Source organism: Leuresthes tenuis, unplaced genomic scaffold (genome assembly GCF_036924035.1).
Source record: "Leuresthes tenuis unplaced genomic scaffold, fLeuTen1.0.hap1 SCAF_9, whole genome shotgun sequence".
Lineage (NCBI taxonomy): Eukaryota > Metazoa > Chordata > Actinopteri > Atheriniformes > Atherinopsidae > Leuresthes > Leuresthes tenuis.
Genome location: NW_027325363.1, coordinates 8,593,062 through 8,615,183, shown reverse-complemented (window position 1 = coordinate 8,615,183; position 22,122 = coordinate 8,593,062). Strand labels below are relative to the sequence as shown.

At 41.0% G+C, this 22,122-nt stretch overlaps 1 protein-coding gene across 4 annotated transcripts in view; it reads right to left on the bottom strand.

Annotated features, from left to right (window-relative positions):
* The window catches only part of robo2 (roundabout, axon guidance receptor, homolog 2 (Drosophila)), a 152,811-nt gene extending 131,117 nt beyond the window's left edge, over window positions 1-21,694 (bottom strand). For all 4 annotated transcript variants that reach the window (XM_072392165.1, XM_072392166.1, XM_072392167.1 and 1 more), the window contains exons 1-2: window positions 20,999-21,694; window positions 8,857-9,183 (exon numbers count right to left, since the gene is read on the bottom strand). In XM_072392165.1, coding sequence (XP_072248266.1) covers window positions 8,857-9,183; window positions 20,999-21,053 — 382 coding nt within the window. In that variant the 5' untranslated portion in view covers window positions 21,054-21,694. The remainder of the gene's footprint in view (window positions 1-8,856; window positions 9,184-20,998) is intronic.
* Between the last annotated feature and the right edge of the window lie 428 nt (window positions 21,695-22,122).

Genomic DNA, 22,122 nt, shown 5'->3' with positions numbered 1-22,122 from the left:
TTTGGCGACATGTGATTCAAACCTATATCAGCTCGTGCCTGAACTTCAGCCATCCACCCTGTCACCTCCTCCCCAGCTCCATATGATGGATTACCATCTCTAGTACTCTCAGAGGGTCTGAGAGAAAGGGGGAGGTGGGTGGGGGAAGTCAGTCACAACAGCGACACATTCATTGGAGGGGAGCTCTAGGTTAAGGAATTATGGTATGACAGAGATCTGGGGTGGATAGGAGAGGGCAAAGGGTCCTTCAAGGGTCAGAGGAGCCAATCCCGGCTGGACTCAATGCAAGCCACCCTCAGTTTGGAGCCATCTATAGGGATTTAACTCGGGGTCATTTTTTTGATTAATATTATTATCACTCACTTGTCCCCTCGCCCACTTGTCAACCAGCAGAGTGGTATCGCACATATTAATCTAAATCCCAGTGAATAGCACACCTGTGCAACAATTTAAGGAGCTGGAAACCTCATGTGTTAGGTTATCAACGAATACAGGCTGAGGAACAGATTACCAGACAAATAACGGGCAAATTCCGACTTAGATGATCATCATAATAAATCTCCTTATTGAATAACTGAAAACTGCACAGGTCTTGAACAAATTTCAATCATACATGCAAGTCAATATCAAAACAGAAATCAAAGTGCAATCCACCCATGAAAGCTAAACCCTCTGTGTTTTCCAGTGATCAATAATCAGCCTGCAGACAGATTTCAATAATTTACACAGCTCAGTCTACTTCTCCAAGTGTATGATGAGAGTGAAAACAGCAGCAAAAGACAGTATATATATATATATATATATATATATTTTTTTTTTTTAAATGAAATGTGCTCACGTGATTGAGCTCACTTTTTACAACAATGCTCCCAAACTTGTTCAATTTATAGACTAAATACAAAGATTGGTAAGTATTAATGATGGTAATACAAATATTATTTTTTGAGTCACTGCAGACATAGCATTGACGCAGTATAGCAAGAGTGATGAGATGCACCGGTGTGGTGGGACCAAGGAGAATAAGGCAAAAGAGGAAAAACACAGAGAGGCTGGGGAAACAAAGCAATGGACCTGCATTGTCAGAGAGGAGAGGCCATCAATAAAAGTGTCACTATAAAGAGAGGAACAGAGAAAATGTGAAGGAGTGAGAGTAGGGTGTATAAAAGAAACACAACAAAACCCAGTGAGACGGGTGCTTCATCTTTCCGGGCACTAATGGACGTGAGAAGAGGCTGGTTCAGCATTATTTGCTTGACAGCTCACTCCTCTGCCGATGGGCCATGGAGTCCATAGCAGAGAATTGCATACTTGTTTAATGTGATTTGAGCACTTAAAAATGTCACAATGGTATAAGTAGAGAGGTGAAGAACGAAAGAAAAGGAGACAAAAAAGCTGATAAGAGGCTGAGAATGATAGCCAAAGGACGTCCCAAACTGGGATCTAATTAAATACTCCATCTCTCTGCCACCTTCATGAACTTTCTCACTACATTTTCCATCTTAGTCCTCAGCTCCTGCAACAACACTCCATTACCATTGTCATTATTCAGCAACAAAGTTCCACAGTACAGACATGCAGTGTTTCCCTTCTAGAGCTCAGTATTTCTCTGACAGATGCAACGCAGACAATCTATGTCCCTAGGTACAGTTGGGGAGGTCAAAGCTGGGACTAAAAAGCCCACTAAGGAAAGCAAAAATGCAGTCTCAGGACATATTGTGTGTGTATGGGAATGTGGTATTTTTGTGTGTGTGTATGTGAGACAGTAAAAGGTCAGAGTGCTGGTAGTGACCGTAATATAATCCTATGATTTATCTTCTCTCGAGACTTTTCTCCCCCAAATTTCTTCTCCACTACAACAGGATGGTCGCTTTCCAAGCATTGTACAGGAGTTAGGTAGTGTGCCTGCTAGTATACATAAGTAGAAAGAACAACACATATGCTTGTGCGTGTGTGGTCAGTGTGTAAATTCCAATAAATAGGAAATGCTCTTTGTAGAGGTCAGCAAACTCCTGCTGCACAGACACAGAGCTGACACATTTAATCAGGGCTCTCTCTTCTAACAATTCATCAAGAGGCGATATTTTTCACACCCTTGCATCAAAGGTTGGCATCTTTTATTTTTCAATCACAGGACAACATGAGGAAATTTTGTGTATGTGCTTTTTGCTTTTATATCTTTTTGCCATCACCTCCAGCAGGAAATATAAAAAGTGCTGAGGAACTAAAAATAACAATTATATCAATGATCCTGCAATGAGCTAATGTTAATGAGTCAATGTCTCTGAACAGGCAGAATCCCATGTTTTTGTGTAAATGCTACCTGAGCAACTTCTAAGAATCAAGCTAAACACATTCCAAAGTGTGCCAAAAAGATTAAAAAGGTAAATCTAAAAGTCTGTATTGTTTTAGACAAACATTGATTCTGGGTTCTAAACATCAGAGCCAGACTACAGCAGTGGAATCAATACTGACATATATATATATATATGCAACATGTGGAGATGTGAAAATTATTTTGATCACAGAACCTAATGAAAATTAAAAATTTCTCGGAGTAATTTAGAAATGGCTTTGACTCTGAGCATAGTCTGCAGCAAATATATCAAAGGAGGCACCGTAGCTGTACAGATGGTGGTGTGGTTTCAAGCTATGCCTTCCCTTTATAAAATACATTGTTGGAAATTTACAATATAATGAATCCTTTGTTCCCCCTTTGTGGCTTGAATTTCTGTAACTACTAACTTCTATAGCTTCAGATCAAATCGGCCAGTTAATTCATGTTAGAATGTTTTGCTGTCTAAAAATCAAAATCACCATATTTTCCAAAAGTGTATCAATCAAACTCTCCTACTTATTTCACTAAATGATCAGATACCCGGAGATGTATGGAGTGTGCAAATTAAACTCATATTGGTTTTCGAGATTGTGTTTTATTTCCTAACTGGTGCATGCATCACTAATGTGCTGTAATGGTTCTATTGTTGCTGCTTCCTTCATTACCCTTCATTATTTCTCAAGGACTTCGGTGCAGATTAAACCTCTGCCCACCGGGGTTTATACCAGCATGCGGGCAGGTGTTTGTGTACACGTGCCTGAGACTGTATGAGAGTCTGCTGTTTGTGTGCACTTGTCACCCCATTTTCTCATTTCTGAACTGGAATAATGAGCCCAGATGAGCTCTGCAGTGCAGCTCAGCCTCACTCCCCACCTGGTCTGCTCCTCTTGGCCTCTCCCTTTATTAGCTTTTCCTCATGCTGGACACAACAGGAACAGCTTGGTACCCTCCTCCTCTCTTCACCACTCACACCTCTCCCAACTCTATTTCACTGCTAATTACCTTGTTGTACGAGTACCAAATGCTACCTAACGATTCACTTAATTGCAAAAGTGGTACATTAGATGATATCAAAGGACCTTTTTAAAAGTCATCCAATCCCATTCCAAGCGGCATTTAGAATCAACCCAAGACATCTGTTTCATTTCAGTGTAATTTACATTTTTAAAGGTTACAAACTAAGCAAAACCGCAAGATTGCATACTTTCATTCATTTGTGATGCTACCCCCCCTAATGATTACATATATTTAATACACATGCAACCACATACAGTACACGTCAGAGGGCCAGAAACACACTTGACATCCAATTAAAATTGTACCTGTTCACACAGTTCATGATCATATCTGGGGCTCTATGTATGTGTGATACTCCACCTGCAAAGATGAGGGCTAATTAACATTTTCCTTAGGATCCTGTCGCCTCAGGTGTGCCTTGTCACACTTACATATACACAGATATTCGCGGTGATAGAAATTTATTCAGAAGCTGTGGCTGCAGCTAGAATTTCTGACACAATCTTCACAATGATTTATGAACCTCCTCATTGACCTAGTTTATTCTGAAAAAAGAAAGGGGCCACACTCACTTATATGCAGTACAGTTGTATGTCCACCCTGAAGAGCTGACCTGCAGTCAGTTTTGAGGAGGATAGAATTACAATGCAGTCTTCTCAGATATCCTCTTGGCAACACATTTACAAGTTATCTTCTCTTCTGAAGTACAGGACAGTGAACAACTGCTGTAATTAAATCTTCTCCAATATGCAGCAAAATGATGTCTAAGCATTATCCTGGCACTCAGCACATGTACCAAGGGCCTATATAAAACAAAGCAATCTAAGCAGTTTGTGTTCTTGTCTATCCAATTGTGAACAAAGTGTGCTCCACATCTCACACTTAAAGAAGACAAGGTTGATGGATTAAGTCTGGTAAGGACACAGTAAAGTCTCTCCAATCTGGCCCACATTAATAATGCAAAAGCACCTCTTCGAGGCCTCTTCCCCCTCTTCCCTTTTCACTCCACCTCGACTGAAGTGGTGAGTGCTGCCCAGCTTGAGGTCCAGCATGCAGCAGCGCCACTCTGCTCCGTGGACACTGACTTCAATCTGTTTCAGAGCTGCAATTCAATTATCTCACCAGGGTCCTGCTCAACTGCTCATGAACGGGGGGGCAAAGGTGTGTTCAATACAATGGAGCGAGAGAGGGAGGCAGAAGAAGACAGGGGGAGCTGGGGGTGCACAACATATCATAAACCCAGTTCAACATGGATATAGATTTAAATGCTGCTTCTACTTGTGCGATTAGCTTTGGCTTTACAATCACTAGACGGATGTCAGGACCTGATAAAGCTAATCACTGCAGTAAAGCCAATGCAGAGGGATTTAGCACCCCACCCCCTCCTGCCCCCTCAGACCCCTTGAAGATCTGGCTGAAAGAGAAAGCTGAGAGCCCAGGGCCAAAAACAAGCCTATATGGAGCGCTCAACAAAACAGCCCTAACTCTTCCTTATTCTGCAAAACCCAAGAACAATGAGAGAATAACTGTGAATGGTTATATATCTACACAGAAGTCAATGTGTGTATATACACAAGCTAATTTCACTGCATAATTGAGAAAAGCAATAACAATGAGAATGAGTGATGACAAAGCAGCAGTGGTGCTGTGTTACACGAGTATTGCCATGATTCTGATCATTTTGTTAACCTTGACCAGACTCTTGACTGGTTCAGACACTAACGATACAATAATTTCAGGACATTTCCACTCAATACTCCCCAGTATTCCCTGTCATTAAAATTGCAACAAGTTCATAATGTCGTGATATAAAAAACTACCCTCATATTGTAATCCTTTTTCTTTGTCCTCATCTTCTCACATTTCTAAATTGTGCCTCAGAGGGCTTTGATCTGCTAATAATCAAATAATTTATATGGAAATTATTCTACTATAATAAAATTTTAGTGCAATGTCAGATTATAATTAAGTAACATAGGGAATTTTCAGACTGAAGGAATGTTTTTTTAAGTTATAACTGGTAGAAGGTTATCTTTTTGTGTTTGCTAACTGCAGGAACAGTCTCCTACTTACTCCTCTCCTTCTTTTAGTGACACAAATACAATCATCGTTCATTCTCAGGTCAAATGACTCTGCAAAAGTCATGGGAATTTTATTGTTGCCGTTCCAAAGCAGGATATCTGTTTCAACATTACTCATTTGGTGTTGACATTGAAGATACTAATGTTCAGGATATAAAAAAGTAACTGAAGACTGTCTTGTCACAAGTCTCCAGACAGTTTCACACCATTTATGAAAGAGAAACAACAGCTAAACAAATCAAAACTAGAACGACAAATAAAAACTGCCAATAACCTGCACATAGAAGTTTAATTAGGAGTAAAACCGGTGTAAGTTGCAGTTTTTAATGTTGGGATGTGAGCTCCAGAAAAGATAGTTAACTAAACTCTGTGGTCCAAAAGCAACTACAGCCCTGCTGAAGTGCATTTCACCCAATGGTACAGTCTTTTCCTTAACCCACGTTGCATCCAAATCAGTCAAATTCAGGTATTCTCAAAATGTCTTTTGTCAGACCACGTCAATATGAGCAAAATTGTGTGAGGTAGAGCCATAGCAGTAATTTGTGGAATTTAAAGATGACATGACTTTGAAAAACTATTAAGAGTAGCAGGTTTAAAGGTTTAGTTTTGAGTTGATTTGGTGTCCCAGCTGCACTTTTGGTATCAGCTTATTTCATCCTTGGCCAAATCTGGTTCTTTTTGGATGTGCTGACCTCAGGTTAACATACAGTATAAGCCATGGAGGTCAGTTTCAGAATTTATTAAATACTAAGTCACTTAAGCCTACGCCTAATTAAAATCAAGATATGTTCATCTTCATCTTGCAAGGTGACTGGTAAATGAGTCCAGTTTTACAGACTATATGCTATTTGTGAAAATTAAACTATCTGGATATCTGTACTGTTGTTTGAGCTGGTATATTGGCAATTTATGATGCTATATTAGATGGAGTAAAAGTATAGTCAAAATAAAACTTTTTGTCTAAGTTGGCAAATCTCATTCAAACTCATTCAGTGGGTTTACATGATGAGATTAACTCAATCATAGCTATAGTTGGGTTATGCTCCTTATCTGAGCAAGGGTAATTACCCTTGGATTTATGGTGGTGAATGAATCAAATCACTGGCACAAAACATGTAATACCGCAGTACGATATGTGGCGCTGTACCCATTTCAACTATCTCTAATAGAGCCACTTCCGGTGGACGTCTTCACCACCAACAACAAAACTAAGGCATTAGAGAAAGATGGCGAATGAAGAGAAAGATGAAGCTACATCCCTCTACATTTGTGATGAGCATGGTTATGGCACAAAGCAATGCACAACAGGGTGGCTGTAGCTCAGGAGGAAGAGCAGTCACCCACCAATCGGAAGGTCGGTGGTTCGACTCTGGCTTCCCCGGGCCCGGGCCCGGCCCCGGGCGAAGCGTCCTTGGGCAAGACACTGAACCATGTTGACCATGTTGTCCCCCCAGTGTATCATTGGGGGTATGAATGTGTGTATGAATGATTAGAAAAGCAGGTAGTTATGAATCTTAAGACGTGCTGTATGAATGTGTGTGAGTGGGGTGAATGCGGCATGTAGTGAAGCGCTTTGAGTGGTCAGCTATACAAGTACAGTCCATTTAACAGCACATTCTTCATTGTGTTGTTTGTTTCTTTCTGACGGCGGCAACAACAACAGTAATATCGTTCTCCTTCGACTTCCGGGTAACAATCGCGGGAAAATATCTCGAGCATGCGCAGAACGCTCGATCCGATCCACTGTCGTCTATGTCGTCGGGTTATCTCGGGGTCTTAATTCGATCGCAAGTAAACCGATCCGATTCCATTTCTTGTCAGATTAAGCTGTATACATGAGCTGAATAACTCAATCTTATTGTAATTTAGCCATTAATCCGATCCGATGGCCCGCATGTAACCGCACTGATTGTCACTGGTAACACTCATCAGATGCGTGTTCTTACTTTTTCACCTTGCTATTCCCTCCTCTGCAACGTCTTCTGAACTTTTTCTCACCACCTTTAAGCTGTTGAAGAAGAAAATGCTTCCATTTAATGCTTTCTGCTACTCAGCCCTTGTTCCAAGTTAAAGAGGGAGAGATTAAAGAAAAGAAATGCTAAGAAATTGTGTGAGAGGGGAAAAAGAAAATAATCTGGAGACTTCATCAATTTTTCATGAATTTTCATTTAGACTGGGAGAGCCCTGTGACAGCAATCAATAGATCAAGCGGCTGTCACACAGTTAGCACTTGGAGGTTGCTGGAAGACCCTTGGGAGTGCAGAGTACTGAATCAGAGGCAGAGACCAACCCCCTCCATTTCCTTTTGCCAGGGATCACAAACTAACTACGAATCTTACTTCCATAGTAAATACCAACATTTACAATACAATCACATGGAAGACATTATTTATTTCTGCTCTAGTCAGGCATGTCAAACATTTGATTAGCAACTGATTTGCTGGTGTTACCTTAACTAAGTCGTCAAGCTCAGCAGTTTGCTGCACTATTGATAAGAGTTGGCAAACTCTCTTCACTACTCATAGATTTATGTTACTTTCATGGTGAGCTCTTGGAAATATCTCCAAAACACAGTAAGGCTTGAAAATAATCTTCAAGTCTTACTGTATATCTCTCAAACACAGTCACTGCTTGAAACAAAGGACTGTATTACTAAACAAATAATGAGTTTAAACAACAAAAGACCATGGAGATTTTCCACTCTACTTTTGGGCAGATCGAGGTGCCTGGGAGCTGATGTATGGGAAGCCCAGCCTGAGCCTGCTGGGCGGGGAAGATTCATCTTCAAAGGTAATTTGAGCCACAGCTCAGGTTCTGCCTGTCAGCATTAGCCAACAAAGTCCAGACATCTTGAGCTAAATGTCCATCAGGAGCCATGCCTGTCATTCTACCCTCACTCACCTGTGAGGGACCCATGTCTGCCATGCCTTCATGTCACTCTCATAGGCTGACAGAAGCTTTATGTCCAACTCAAAGATCTGCAGACAACTTCAAAACTACTCCCCTAAGCAAAGCATGTATCAAATTCATTGATTGAAAAACTGATTCTCTACAACTCACACCTACAACTTCACCTAACAAGTCCATTTTAGACCCATAGGAAATTATTACAGAGTTGGCAAATAGAAAACACTGAGAGCAAGATGAAATCAACCCTAAAAAAGTGCAATTACAGTTGCCACAAATGAAATGTTGAATTGTTTAATGCTATTCCCAAGTTTGCATACAAAGCAATTTTCTAATTTGTATAATGTTTACTAAAAAAAAAGATAATTATTATGCCAAATGCACATCCAGACTTTCCATCATTTGCAGAAAGACTGAGCCTTTTCTTTTTTCAGCCAAAGTCTAATCATAATATATGAGCTAATAATTTCAGGTTGACAGCAAACAGGAGGGTGAAGAGACAGAGTATTGTCTTACATGCTACTTCCAAAGATGCATTGCGGCTGACAGCTTCTCCCAGGTAGTTCCGGGCCACGCAGACGTAGACTCCCTCGTCCGGTTTGCTCCGTCGTCCATGAACAATGCGAAGGAAGAAAAGTGAGCCAGTGGGAAGCAACATGCGGTGAGATCGTGTGTCATCTTTGTCAGTTTCCACCCGCTCTCCATCCTTGTACCACTCCACTGTTGGGGCCGGCCGCCCTTCTGCTTTACAGTTTAGAGTGGCAGGCTCCCCTTTGGACACAACCAGGTCAGAGGGGTGCTCCACAATTCGGGGTGGGGAGTCTTCCTGACGCAGACGGGATCCTGAAGTAAAAAGGAGGCATGCAATTAATCATAAGGAAACACATCATAAAAACTTCAATACTGACATATATTAAATTATTCTATTGAATACACTTTTGTAATTAGTAATTTGCAAATGTTACTAACAACAGTGAAACTATCTGGAAATACTGGAAATGATTATAATTATTAAACACAATTATTAGCTGCAAATTCAACAAGCCACTTTGTTACACATTGTTACACAGGAGGAGTCAAAAAGATGATAAAAGATGATTACACTGAAATTACGATATACTGTAAAAGACTTACAAGAAGACACACTGTCCTCTTAAGAAGCTGATTCAGCTTCAACCTAATTTCCAAATGCAGTTACTACTTATGCAATGTATTTCAGAATGTCTTTAAAGTTGAAAATGAGTCTTGTGAATGACAGAAATACAAAAAATCCAACCAGAAATAAGAAAAATTAAAATACAGAAAAATTAGTCAAGAACAAACAGCAAAGCTTTGCTAAAGCTTCATCAAACAAATTTACATTTTAACTGGAGGTTTGAACTAATACTGAATCAAAGATGCCAGAAAGCACTGCTGATGACAATGCTGACAATGCTGGATATTTTTCTTGGCTTGCTACCGTGACTAGAGGCTGACGTGGAGACTAGATAAGCAATGAGAAATGGCTGGATGGCTCTAACTAACAGTCAGTTAATAATCCTTGTCTTGGAGCAGAAGCATGTGAGAAACACACAAGGAACACATGTTTCAGACTGGTCAAAAACAGCTATCTGCTCTGTTTAAACTTATATCAAGAGTTTGAGAGTAAACGACACACAAAACTGTTGAGTTCACTGTGCAAGAGGTCCAGAAGGATGTCAAATGCTAATCCCCTGTGGCTGAAAATGTCCCACTCCTTTTCATTAGGGCTTGCAGAGGGTAAGCTTCAGGAGTCTGGTGGCTAAGATAATATTCCCTGAGTCAGAGCACTCTGTGTCTGTGACCAGGTCTTATCCATGCAGATAAGATGCTGTGGGCTGCACACATTTACATCACACAAGCCATGGGAACCATGCAACAATCAAATGGTTTGATCCAGCACCAAACGATAAAAGGCCCAGTACATAGCAGAGGGAATAAGTCAAACTTTTCCAGACAGCTGTTTTTAATAGTCTTTCTTTTGAACCACATTAGATACCCTATCAATGATTGTGGTTTAACTTACAGTTACATCCTAACTAAGCAATGTTTTATTAAGCTGAGAGCTGAACTCTTTGTCCTAAAATTAGTTGTTGCAAGTGTGCATGCGATTGAGCAGAGCTGATGACTGTGACTTTCCTCAAGGCAGTGCAGTGGGCTAAGAGGGTGATGCCGGCTGTACAGAAGCCCAATGTACCACATAAGCCTTTGTGCTTGAGTAAGAGCTAATTTCAACATGGGATAGAGGCAGAACAGTGGAGGTTCCAGTTCTTTGTTCAGCTGGGTTTGCACATGTTTCACCAAGCATTATACTTGACTCCCCCAGGGGAAACTAGGACAACCTGTCCCATGGCAATTTCTGCACATAAGCCTATGGGCAGAAATACACAGCAGGTAAAAACCCACCCATCAGCACAAAATACATTTCAAAGATTCTAAATGAGGTGGATATATGTACACACGCACACACACTCATGCAAACATATGCATTTTCTCATCAGCATCCCAGTTCACCAGTTTTCAGGAATCTGGGTTAAGACAGTAGCATATTGACCCCTGAACAGAAAGTAGTTTGTTCTCTCTTCTTCCTAATTTGGGCTAATTCCCTCCATTTCCTTGTCATTGATTAGTGATCAGCCCTTGTGTCTTGTACTAACTGGGGACACAGACAGCAGTCTGTGGTTGAATGGGTGGTGATAGCATGTTCTCACAGGTCATGATCTCATCTTAATGGCACTGTGTGGAAAACTGAAGATGCGGTATGGGTGGTGGAACAAAAAGCTACAGTATGCTCTTTCACCCATGTAAGTAACGGTAACCTAGCCAGCAGCTAGATTCCTATAAGAGGAACTTAGTATTCTGGTAATAAGTGACTTAATAAATGAAGCAGCAATTAACACTGTGACATTGATAAATGGAGGGCGATATAAAGGACAGACATGGAGCCCCCCATCTCTCTTGATGGAGTGTCGAATGCACATTCATTCTTATCTCATTGAAGCATCTGCTTCCCCTATAATCCACAAGCCCCATGGTGGCTTTCCACTAAGGCCAATGCGCATGCACAGCACTAAACTGTGGCGACTCCATTCGATTTATATCAGTCTAATTTCTTTAAATCCAATTTGTATTCCAATCTACTGCCTTCTAATCACTTAAACCTTGAGTCTCCATCTGCTCTCCTCTTTCCTGTGGAATTGAACGCAGCAGATGCCTCTACAATTGTCCTTTCACTGCCAGAAAAAAGCTAAGCTAGGTGCACAGAGGGCCAGACGTGAGTGGTCAGTGTCCTTCCTGAGTAAGCAGAGTCAGGTGTGGAGGTAGCAAAGGTTAAAAACATATCCATATGCCATGGAATATAGTGTAAAATTAGCTCATCAATCTCAATACTGGACATGCTTAACTTGTAAACCTTGCATGTTTTACACTGTGAAAAGTTCTAATCAGAAAGTTTGTTTCTGTGTGAGGTCCTGAGACCTCATACAAGCAATGTCCCTGAAAGTGTGCTGTCCAGGAAAAACAAATAAAAAACTTTATGTACACCTCCAACACCTAGCTGTCAGACATAGCCCCTCACAGGAGTCAAAGTCAATTTTCAGTTTCCTATTGGGCCCCCTTTCCCACTCTCTTTACGGTAAATGGGCTTTCTGTTGCCCTTTTAATGCGATCATTGGTACTGTGCAATCAAGTGCTCTCTGAGCTGAGGCGAGTGCACTTCACTGGGTCTCAGGGCACACGCTCCAATCAAAATGCTGTGTTTTTCCCTGTCTGCAGTAACACCACCATTACTTTTCACCACTGCTGTGCAGTCATCCACTCTTGGAGGAAAGCAGGAACCAGAGAACAAACAAACAAGCACACAGACAGGGAATAAATTCAGAGAAGGGTTACTGAACCAGAAGCTGAATCTTGTCTGCCTTTTCTTTCTATCTACTTATGTCAGCTTCACTGAAATGGATGAAATTTTGCTGTGCTGTTATCAAAGAAAAGTGCAGTATTTGAGCATGTTCCTTTTTCTGTGTTACAAAAACCATCACATAAAAATTAAAAGCCATACAAAACTTTTGATATACATTTAAAAAAAAAAGTATTTTAAATCCAACATAAAATACTTTAAACGTTAATTATCCCTGCAGCTCAAAATCCCTCCACTGGCCACACACCTAGAAGTGCTCTTTTCTATTATCTTTGTCACATATTTATTCATGTGTGCAACAGAAGGTCAGTTCTTTGATGATACTTTTGTAATTATTTTTATTAGCTCTCTGGAGAAATTCTAGCCCACCAACCAAATCAATACCCACACCAGTCTCAAGCAGAGCATAAAAAGGAAGTGCTCCCCAAAGAGATATTAGTTATTCTGCCAACAGACGTGTGCTGATCACAGGTAACCAATAGCAACCTTGGACCAAGGCATGAAGTTCTAGTCACTGAGGCACCATAAAAAAATCAAGCATGAAAACCAAGGTACCTGCCAAGATGCAGTAACATTGTGATGTGGATGGTGAAATGGCTGAGACATTTCTGAGGGAAAGTGTTAAAAAAATAGTGAACTAAGTGAATATGAAAGTCCACAGAAAATGAAAACCTCAAAGAAACTGCAGAGTTGATGAATTATGCATTAGATCCATGTAGTCAATTCTGAAAAATATTTTTCTTCTAAAAAACCTCTCACTCTACTGTTTCCCCCCAATCTTTATCTGCCTTTACCGCCCAGTATTTCTATTTATTTCACTTGCTTCCTCTCCTGTTACAACCTACACTCACTGTTAGGGTGACGGAGTCATATCCGTCATGTCATCAGAGGGGAAATGTGAGAGAGCAGCAGGGAAAACTGAGGGTGGTGAAAGAATGATGTTACTGGTCATCCACACCTTAGCACTGGCCTGTCGTGACACATTCAGCTCGCTCTGTACCTGAGATTTATCTTCTTTACTCCAGGAAGTAGTAGCAGCACAGGGCATGAGTTCCAGTATCCCCCAACACCAGACACACAGCTCATCTCAGTGGAGTGTCTCTAAAGACACCAAACTGTATCTGCAGTCCGCACCAGCCAAGTATATCCAGCCTGCCACTCACCAAAGCAAAACACTCACAATGAAGATACAGAAGATAAAACGAAGGGTCTTCAACTTCAAATTCTGTTGAAATATACCAAGGGGTTTTGAGCTTGTTAGCTACAGAGCTCACATGATGGGCTCTGTTCCACCTCAGTGCTCTGCATACTGCCCCCTCCTTTCTCCTACTAAGATCTATACTCTAAAAGCAAACACAGGGGGTAATTCTATGAGCTCCTCTCAACCTCTCAATGCATTCATGCCTGACTCCAACAAATATCAGATAGAATTCCACTCTGAGTTTATTTCGGGCAGTGGCAAGGTGGGGGTCATATTGACTTAGCATCTGTGTACTTGCCCTGTCTCCCCCATACAGACGGAATATATAAATAGATAACTGTGGGAAACTGAATATCTGATTTTGCTGCAAAGGGCTGCTTGCATTTCAAGCAGTCACCTTGTTTTTAACAAACAACTCTCATTCCCAGTCTTCATTCTACTATCAGAAGCTACAAGCAAAAAAGTTGATGTTATCGCTTTTTCAGCAGATGCCTTGTCTCAAAAGTGCCGAGAAAAGTGCTGATTTGAAGCAAAACAGTGAAGAGGGGAAAATAGGAGGACATGAGATCAGTTTAGATCTACTTATAGCAAATGTGAAAAGTGTTGATAAGAGTGCCGCTTGCTCTCTATGTAGGAGCAGATTAGTGTATGGAGTATAGCCCCAGCTCTGTGGGTCTGTCAGGATACTGTTAGGGATTCTAAACTGTGTGATGCAGATTAAATGATTTCCGATGCTGGGGCCACTCGAGCATGTAGCTCACTGCATCACCCGGCGTTCTTCATCTCTTTCTCTTTCTTAACAGATCATTTTGAGCATTATTGGCTCGGCCATTTGCTTTTCTGCCTCTGCTTTACAGTTTGACCTGAACCTTGATGTTAAAGCTGTGTAGTTAGGAGGTAAATTAAAACATTCACATGAAACTATATGACTAATAGTTTAACCTTCTAAGTCTAATACTGTACAGAGACCCTACACTGAAGGTAAAATCCACATACTCCACTCATACATCAGGAGGAAACTTGTCACTCCACACTGTTCATTATCACTGTAAATGTGCTATGAAATCAGATAAGCAGGCAGAAGTGTTAATGCTCATCCTTTCAAGATACACCTGCTTGCATGTAATGTGCACACAGGTATAAACACAGATGGCTCCAAAAATTAGATCACTTTCAACTGTGGGAACCACTTGACTGTTCCCACTGAAGGAAGTGCTACAAAATTAATGGTAACAATTGATTCTCCCTCAAGCACTGTAATCTATTTACCTGCATTGCTGAGTTGTCACTGCAGACTGAATTGGGCGGAATAAATAAATGCGTTATTGCTGGGGGTAGAGGAGAAAGCCTTCAGGTGTCCATGACACACTGTGTTGAGAAGTGATAATTGGAGGTTCGCCATGGGTGCTGACCTGTAGTGAACACACTGCTGTGTACTCGCAGCCAACACCTCCAGTCACTCCAGCAGTCCTTAGCCCCACATGTGAACATGAGGAATAAGAGCTGTTGCCACAATCCATCCAGGTGATGGCCTCATAGAGCAGAGCAAGGTAATCAAATGGCTCTTACAGCTAAATGCTTGTTTTTTTAAGGAGCAGCACAGCAAGTAAAGAAGAGATTTATTAAATTTCTATACCGTGAGACACTTCATCTGGGGCTGCAGGGTCATGGGTGAGAGCGATAAGAGCTTGAATGACCCATTCAATTTACACAGGCCCATATAACCATACTAACACAAAAAAAGTCTTTGACATTATTGATAGTGTTCAGAAACATTCACACATGTACGCCCACTACATTTCATAGCGCCACAACTAGCTATGTGTTACTGGATCTCTCAGTGACAAATGCCTGTGTGCAGCTTTGCTGAAAAGAAATCATCACTACCCTGGAAGTGAACCTGGAGAGTTCAGTGTTCCAGGGGTGTGATTGCTTTTTTCCTATCCGCAATAATGGTTATGACACTTGGCCGATGGCACGTTCCACACAAAGACTTTGACCCAAAGCAGGTCTCACCTGGAGTTATCATATACAGTAAATTAACTTGCTCCAGGTCATGGTTGCTGGGCTTACAAAGCAGCAAGGTGTCGTGTTTTTTGCAGCGGGGACACAGCAAGAATAGGTTCCTACAACACCGACACATTGCAGCGTTCATTATTTGTGGATTCAAATATTTGTCCAGACTTCCTTGAATGACGAAGCAGAAAAATCATGCTGCCTGGACTGCATTTGTAGCAAGTGAACTGTTCTTCCATGTTAAGTTGATGTGTAAAAGCGTTAGAAAATAGAAGTAACATAGTCTCCTGTTATGGATAATTACCAAGACTAAACACAAGCAAATCAAAAAAAGGAGAAAAAAAGAATCACAGGAAATCATTTATAGTAATGTATATAACCAGACAAAACAAGTTTACATTATTTGCCATTTCCGAAATGAACAACTTTAAATATGCAGTGTTCATGTGATGAGCATGGAAGCCAGCTATGAGTGTGAAATTGTCCTACATGCAAGGATATATCAGTGTGTTCACAAGAAAAACAGGCCTCTCAGAAGACCTCCAGATGAAAGTTTCACCTAAACATCAGTTTGAAAAGTGATGGCCCTCAGAATTGAGTCCATGTACTTCTACTAGGTTAAAATATGTCATGGCTGTCTGATACATAGACCAAGTTGGGGATGAAGGTGGTGGAACAAGATACTTATTCTGTGGCTCCACCTCTCTTAACAGCTGAGCTGGGCCTCTGATGTGTGTGACAGATGTGTGCTCAAGTGTCGCGCTCTGGCTGTCCATCTTCACATATGTCACAGTGAAAGACAGCTCATGCATTTTTATCACAAGGCCTCACCTCATTCAAGACACTGGTGAGATACTCAGCTCAGGTGCGACTGTCACACAAACTCTTGACAATGAAGAATACGAGGAGATGTTACTGAATGAATAAACCAAGAGGAAATACAACTAGGAAAATTTATCTGACTCAAAAAATACCCTATGACACAGTAAAAATTTAAACTGCTTAGAGGGACTACAATCTCTTCATGTCTGCCCAGTATCGACTGGGATGTTTCTCTGTGTTTACATCATGTGTGTGTGGGCTTGAACCCATGAGCATGTATTATCTAGCTGTATGTACCTCTGTGAGTCATTCAACCTTGACATCCATTCCACTTTATCTGAAGGTTGCTCTAAGACAGCCCAACACAGGGCAGCATGAGGGTAAGTAGACACACTGAACAAATGCTTCTTAAGACAACATTTCAGTTCAGCAAGCAACATAAAAACAATGATAAGACAAACATGTTTTTTCTGCTACACTTATTCTGCCATACTCTTAAGATTATCAAGTTTTACATTGATAAGATTGCTCATCACATCCACGCTCAACCTGAGTTATCTATCCCACACTGACATACACTTGGTCATTACTGCTATTGGGATTTTAGCAAATGATCAATGAGGGTTCATTCACTATCATCTACTCATCAAGGATTATATAACAGTAATTAGATCAGCATTTTCTGCTGGCCTGCCTCTTAATAAGCTGTTTTGGAAACAGAGGCAGTGACCGAACAGAGAAGGGTTTATATTTGGGGCCCCAAATGGAAAGCACAGGTGTGTATTATTCGAGTACAGGTGTATGAGACAGGTGAAGGCACTTAAAACTTGTTTTACCCACATGCCTGCATATTCACTCCCACTACGGACTGCCATCGCAGGTGTACAACAACACCCTCTGTGTTTGGATTCCACCCTCATGAAATATGTGAACAATGATAGTATGTGTGTCCAAGAGACACAGGGAGAAGGATGAGGTCAAGAATTAAACAAAAAAATCATAGAAGGAATGATAGTTGCCGTCTACCTGTCCATCCATTTTCTATACCGTCAATCCGTTAATCGGGTAGCGGGTGGGCTGGAGCCTATCCCAGCAGTCATCGGGCGAAAGGCGGGGTACACCCTGGACAGGTCGCCAGTCCATCACAGGGCCACATAGAGACAAACGAGACAAACAACCATGCACGCTCACACTCACTCCTACGGACAATTTGGAGTCACCAATTAACCTGACATGCATGTTTTTTGGATGCCGTCTACCTATTTGCAGTAAATTTGTCTGTTGTGCTATAATCTCTCAATTTTTTGTTTCTTTAGGCAAATGCTGTAAGGTTTTCTGTATTTTTCTGTTTTGTAAATGTCACAGGTATGTTTCAGAGGAGCTTAATAAAACGGCAATATTATCTTCACAGCATCCTGCTGTCTTACAGAAAAACTAGCCATGTGCATTTTTTGATGCTGACATTTCTTGTCCTGCATCTACTTTGTGAAAAAATGCAAAGTAAAATTAACCTGTGTGGTGCAAGACTTTAAAACGGCTGGGAATCCTTCCTTGTTGAGTTATCAAAACTTACTAAAAAGAAAAATAGAGATCTCAAAGTCTATTCTGTTGTGTCCTGAATGACTGGAGTGATGGCTGCTGAAATGTGATCCACAAAGTGGCCAGACTTTCCTGTTAGGATATCATTGGAGCTGACAGGCCCATGTCACTGATCAAGTAACACATATCATTTAGATACACAAAAGTACTTCTATGCACTCACCTCATCCAATTCCCTTATTCCCTGCTCATTCACTTCATGTTATGATCTCTGCCTTTGAGTCTTATATTCTTAACTAATTGTTTATGTTAATCAGAGAATAAACAGTAGTGCTAGTTCGTGCAGAGGAAAACGACTTTCTTGACGGTGATGAGACTATGGGAGACAGTAGAGAGGGGCTTCACATGGCTCACAGATAAAGGGTCATCATTATGGCAACTCCATTGCAGCAAATGAACCGCAATTACAATAGCATTGCTTAAATGCTGCCAGCTCAAGCAGAACAATCACATTTGGGGCGAGACACTGCGATGGCTCTTGTACAATGACCTCAGCCTGCCTCATCATTCACCTAGACTATTTTAATCTGAGCTTACTTTCCATTATAGGCCAGTGCTTTAAACCTCTCTCATTTAATCATGACCATCAACAGAGCTGTTAGTCTCCTGCATCCTTTGGTAATAGGGCATCATCATTGCCATTTCCCTTTAAAATATTGCACTGTTAAACAACTCCTCTCAAATTTTATTTCTCCCTTCCTTCGTCCTTTCTCTTACACACACATACATATGCACATACACTCTCTAGGTTTAAGTTTCTCCTGACTCAGCATTAGAGAAACCACAACCCTGCTCATAGATCAAGGATTGCACACTATGTACTCGTCCCCAACTGGCTGCCTCCATAGCCTCATCAACAGATTTAAGTAGGGCCATATTTCAGCACCCAGGATGGATGAGATGTCACCAGCTCCTACATCAAAAACAAGCATACAGGAGATCTATGAATAGCATTGGGTCGGGAGTGCATGTCCACTATCCAAAGCATATAATCCAACTTCTAATGCAACACTGCAGAGTTTAAATGATAATCAGGCAGCTGGTGAACGTATTCCTGGAGGTATATTCCACTACATTTGACCTGTTTTACAAAACAATATTTGAACATCTCATCCTGGGCGGCAACATGCAACACACACTCACTTGGTCCTCCTGCTCTCTTTTTTTAATCATCTTTTTTCTCCTCTCCTCCACACTAATAGTATCAATAACAAAACACTAAACAGTGACTGATGCCATTCACAAGGCTCGGCTTTATGGGCTTTGCCATCCGGTGAATACAACTCCAGGCCTTTTTGTGTGCCCAAGTGGACTCTCATATAGGTGGAGAGCAAGGAAGAGGGAGGAGGAGAGTGACGGGCAAATGACTTGGAAGATCCACTGCTCTCAAAGAGACGCACACCCATTCTCTTTGGCCAGCTCGCAATGCCATCAGCCACTGCTTAGCAACCAGTGGGATTTAGCTGAACAGTTGAAAAGACACCAAGAAAGGTAGAAGAAAAGGAAAAAAAATCAGGAAAAATAGGACTTGGTTTGTTAACAGCAGAAGGCCTGAACATTGAACTAAAAAGACTCCGAACCAAAACTTGCAGCTGTGAACAACAAAAGCAGGGGTTGACAGGTGAAAGAAAAGAAAAAATGGGACATTGCAGGTTCTTGCATTCACTGACAACAAAAAACCCTCTTCTCATACAGCTAAGCTGTACAAACAATACAAAGCAAACACATGTTTGAATCATCATGCACAAATGATGATTTAATGTCGCAGCATGTGATTTGTCAAGACTATTCCCTTCTCATACTATGATAACAAGCCCCCTATTGTCTGTGTAGGCTTGTGAGTTTAAAAAAAAAAAAACTGTGGAAACGTGAGCCTCATCCAAAAGCAGCAATAAAATTACACCAGACCACCAGTTTATGCATTTTAAAATTATTACATTTGAATCCCACTAATCATTTCACCAGTCGCAGGTTGGACCGATCCCAGTTATGATTTTCGGCACCAAGTTGTCCTATTTTTACGACTGCTCTGAGTAATCACGTCACATATACTCTGCAAATGAGGCTTTTTAAATTTCTTTCACAAAACAAGTTCTCTGTAGGCCTGTGAAAGTGGCAGTCTGGATGAACAGGGCAGAGCCTTTTGCCTACAGTAATTAATTAGTATCAACCTCATTTGCTCTTTACATCATTATTAAATATTAATCAGTTAAGAAAATCTATGGCAGTGGTTCAGCTTTAGTTGAAGTCAGCTTACACTATAATGAATGCTCACAGCTCTTAGAACGACCACAGAAATACTTCTACCACAGTGAGTGGAGCACTGTAACTACAAAATCATAGGTCACAGGAGCAGATATATACTAATTTGTCTTGGTTTGTACCGATTTGTGGCACCTAAAACACTTTTAGAGTTTGTTTGCTGCTTATTAAAAAGTAAGTCATATAGAAATAAAGATTTAGCCATCACACCAGAACATTAGAATCACTCTTATTTAGATATGACTGCTCTAAAACTCACAGTCTCACAAGGTCTCAGAGACAGCAGAAGACAATGAAAATCATTAAACATGTCCTTTTTGCCTCAAAATACATAAACCACTCAATAATATTCTGAATTTAAAGCCTGCAGGCTAGTTCATCTGTTGCATAGAGGAAAAATAAAATGTAACCTGCAGAAAAGCAATAATTGGTTGCATTGGATAAAAGGACCTAACTGTTGAATTCAAGGGCTTTGTCATATTGCTTTGAGTTTTGAGAATGGAACAAGTAGGCAATTTTATTTGATTTTTTTTTTGCTACTGTGATGCTAAACTAATTAATATCACAATGTCACATGGTTTGCCAAATTAATAAAAGTGTTATGGAGGACTTAATAACTGTTTAGAAATCAAAAGTCCGTTTAAAAATGCTTCGATTTTTTTCTTGCTCAAAACATGTGTAAGCTGTTCCTTTAAAATCAAAACTGTGTTTAAAAAGAAAAGTACATCATAGATTATTTCGGGATAACGACCTGTGAGGTATGTGCATGATTCTAACCCATTTACATAGAAGTTTCACATGGCAACGCGTCTTTGATAACTTACCATCAACTTGAAAATACAGTAATCCACTAACAAGGATGAATGCTAGAGGACCCATACTAGCATATTAAACATCCACGGCGGACGCGCAAATCCTCAAATTCACTGCGGAAGAATATGTCCAAAATGACAGTGAAGTCTACTCCGCGTATGTCGGAGTGATGGACAGGTCCTACTGCCCTACTTACTGACAAAAGCCAGTCTAAATGTCCAAAAACAGAGGGGATCCATTTAACAGTAGTTCACCCGCTGCTCTGGGTGTGATCCAGCAAACCTTGAATCCAAACTCTCGGTCTGTGAGGGTTATCCCTGCTTGCCCCGCGAGTTCATCCGCAATCTCTGCTATTTTCCAAGATGACCTACTGAACAGGCAGGAACCCACAGAGTCGGCGAGAAATTAAATTTCAGTCCAATGCCAATGTACAGGCTCTTCACTTCTCCGCAAGTCCTCGCTTTTCTTGAGAAGTGTCTCTGGCACCTTTTAAATTCTTAGCGATATCTCCATAGTTCAACGAACGATTCGGCTGATAGCCGAAGTGGAAACCAGCCTTCAACTCTGATTCATTCCCAAAAAGTTGTTTTATTATTACGGAAACCAGCTCCCAAAAGACCCATGTGCTTAGGCTGGAATATAGCGCTACAAATGTACAGTCATACTACAGTTCAACATCCTCCTCTCCTCTCTACGTTTGGGTTTCAACAGCGCGGCCGCTAGGAGCGCACGGTCTCTGCGCACCGGCACTGCCCGCAGCCCTCCACACTGACACGCTGCCACAAAACACAGATCGGTACCTTAGCAGCGAGAGGGGGAGATAGCAGCAGTTTGTAGGAATATAAAGTAGAGAGTAGACTGGATCTCAGTCCAAATCTTTTTAAAGTTTTGGTAATCAAGAGGATCAATCCAGGAAAGGATGCAATGAGTGGGAAGACAAACCCATAACAATAATTTCAGTGTATTTGCATGTTTACATATGATTTATAGTTTTACTTAGGGTAAACGTTAAGCACACGAGACCACTGTTTACCACACAACGTGGTCAAAAAAACCGACAGAGATTAGAGAACAAAAGTTGTCTGAAAATATACAGTCGAGCCCTTATGTTTTCGGCAGAGTGGTTGCAGTGTGT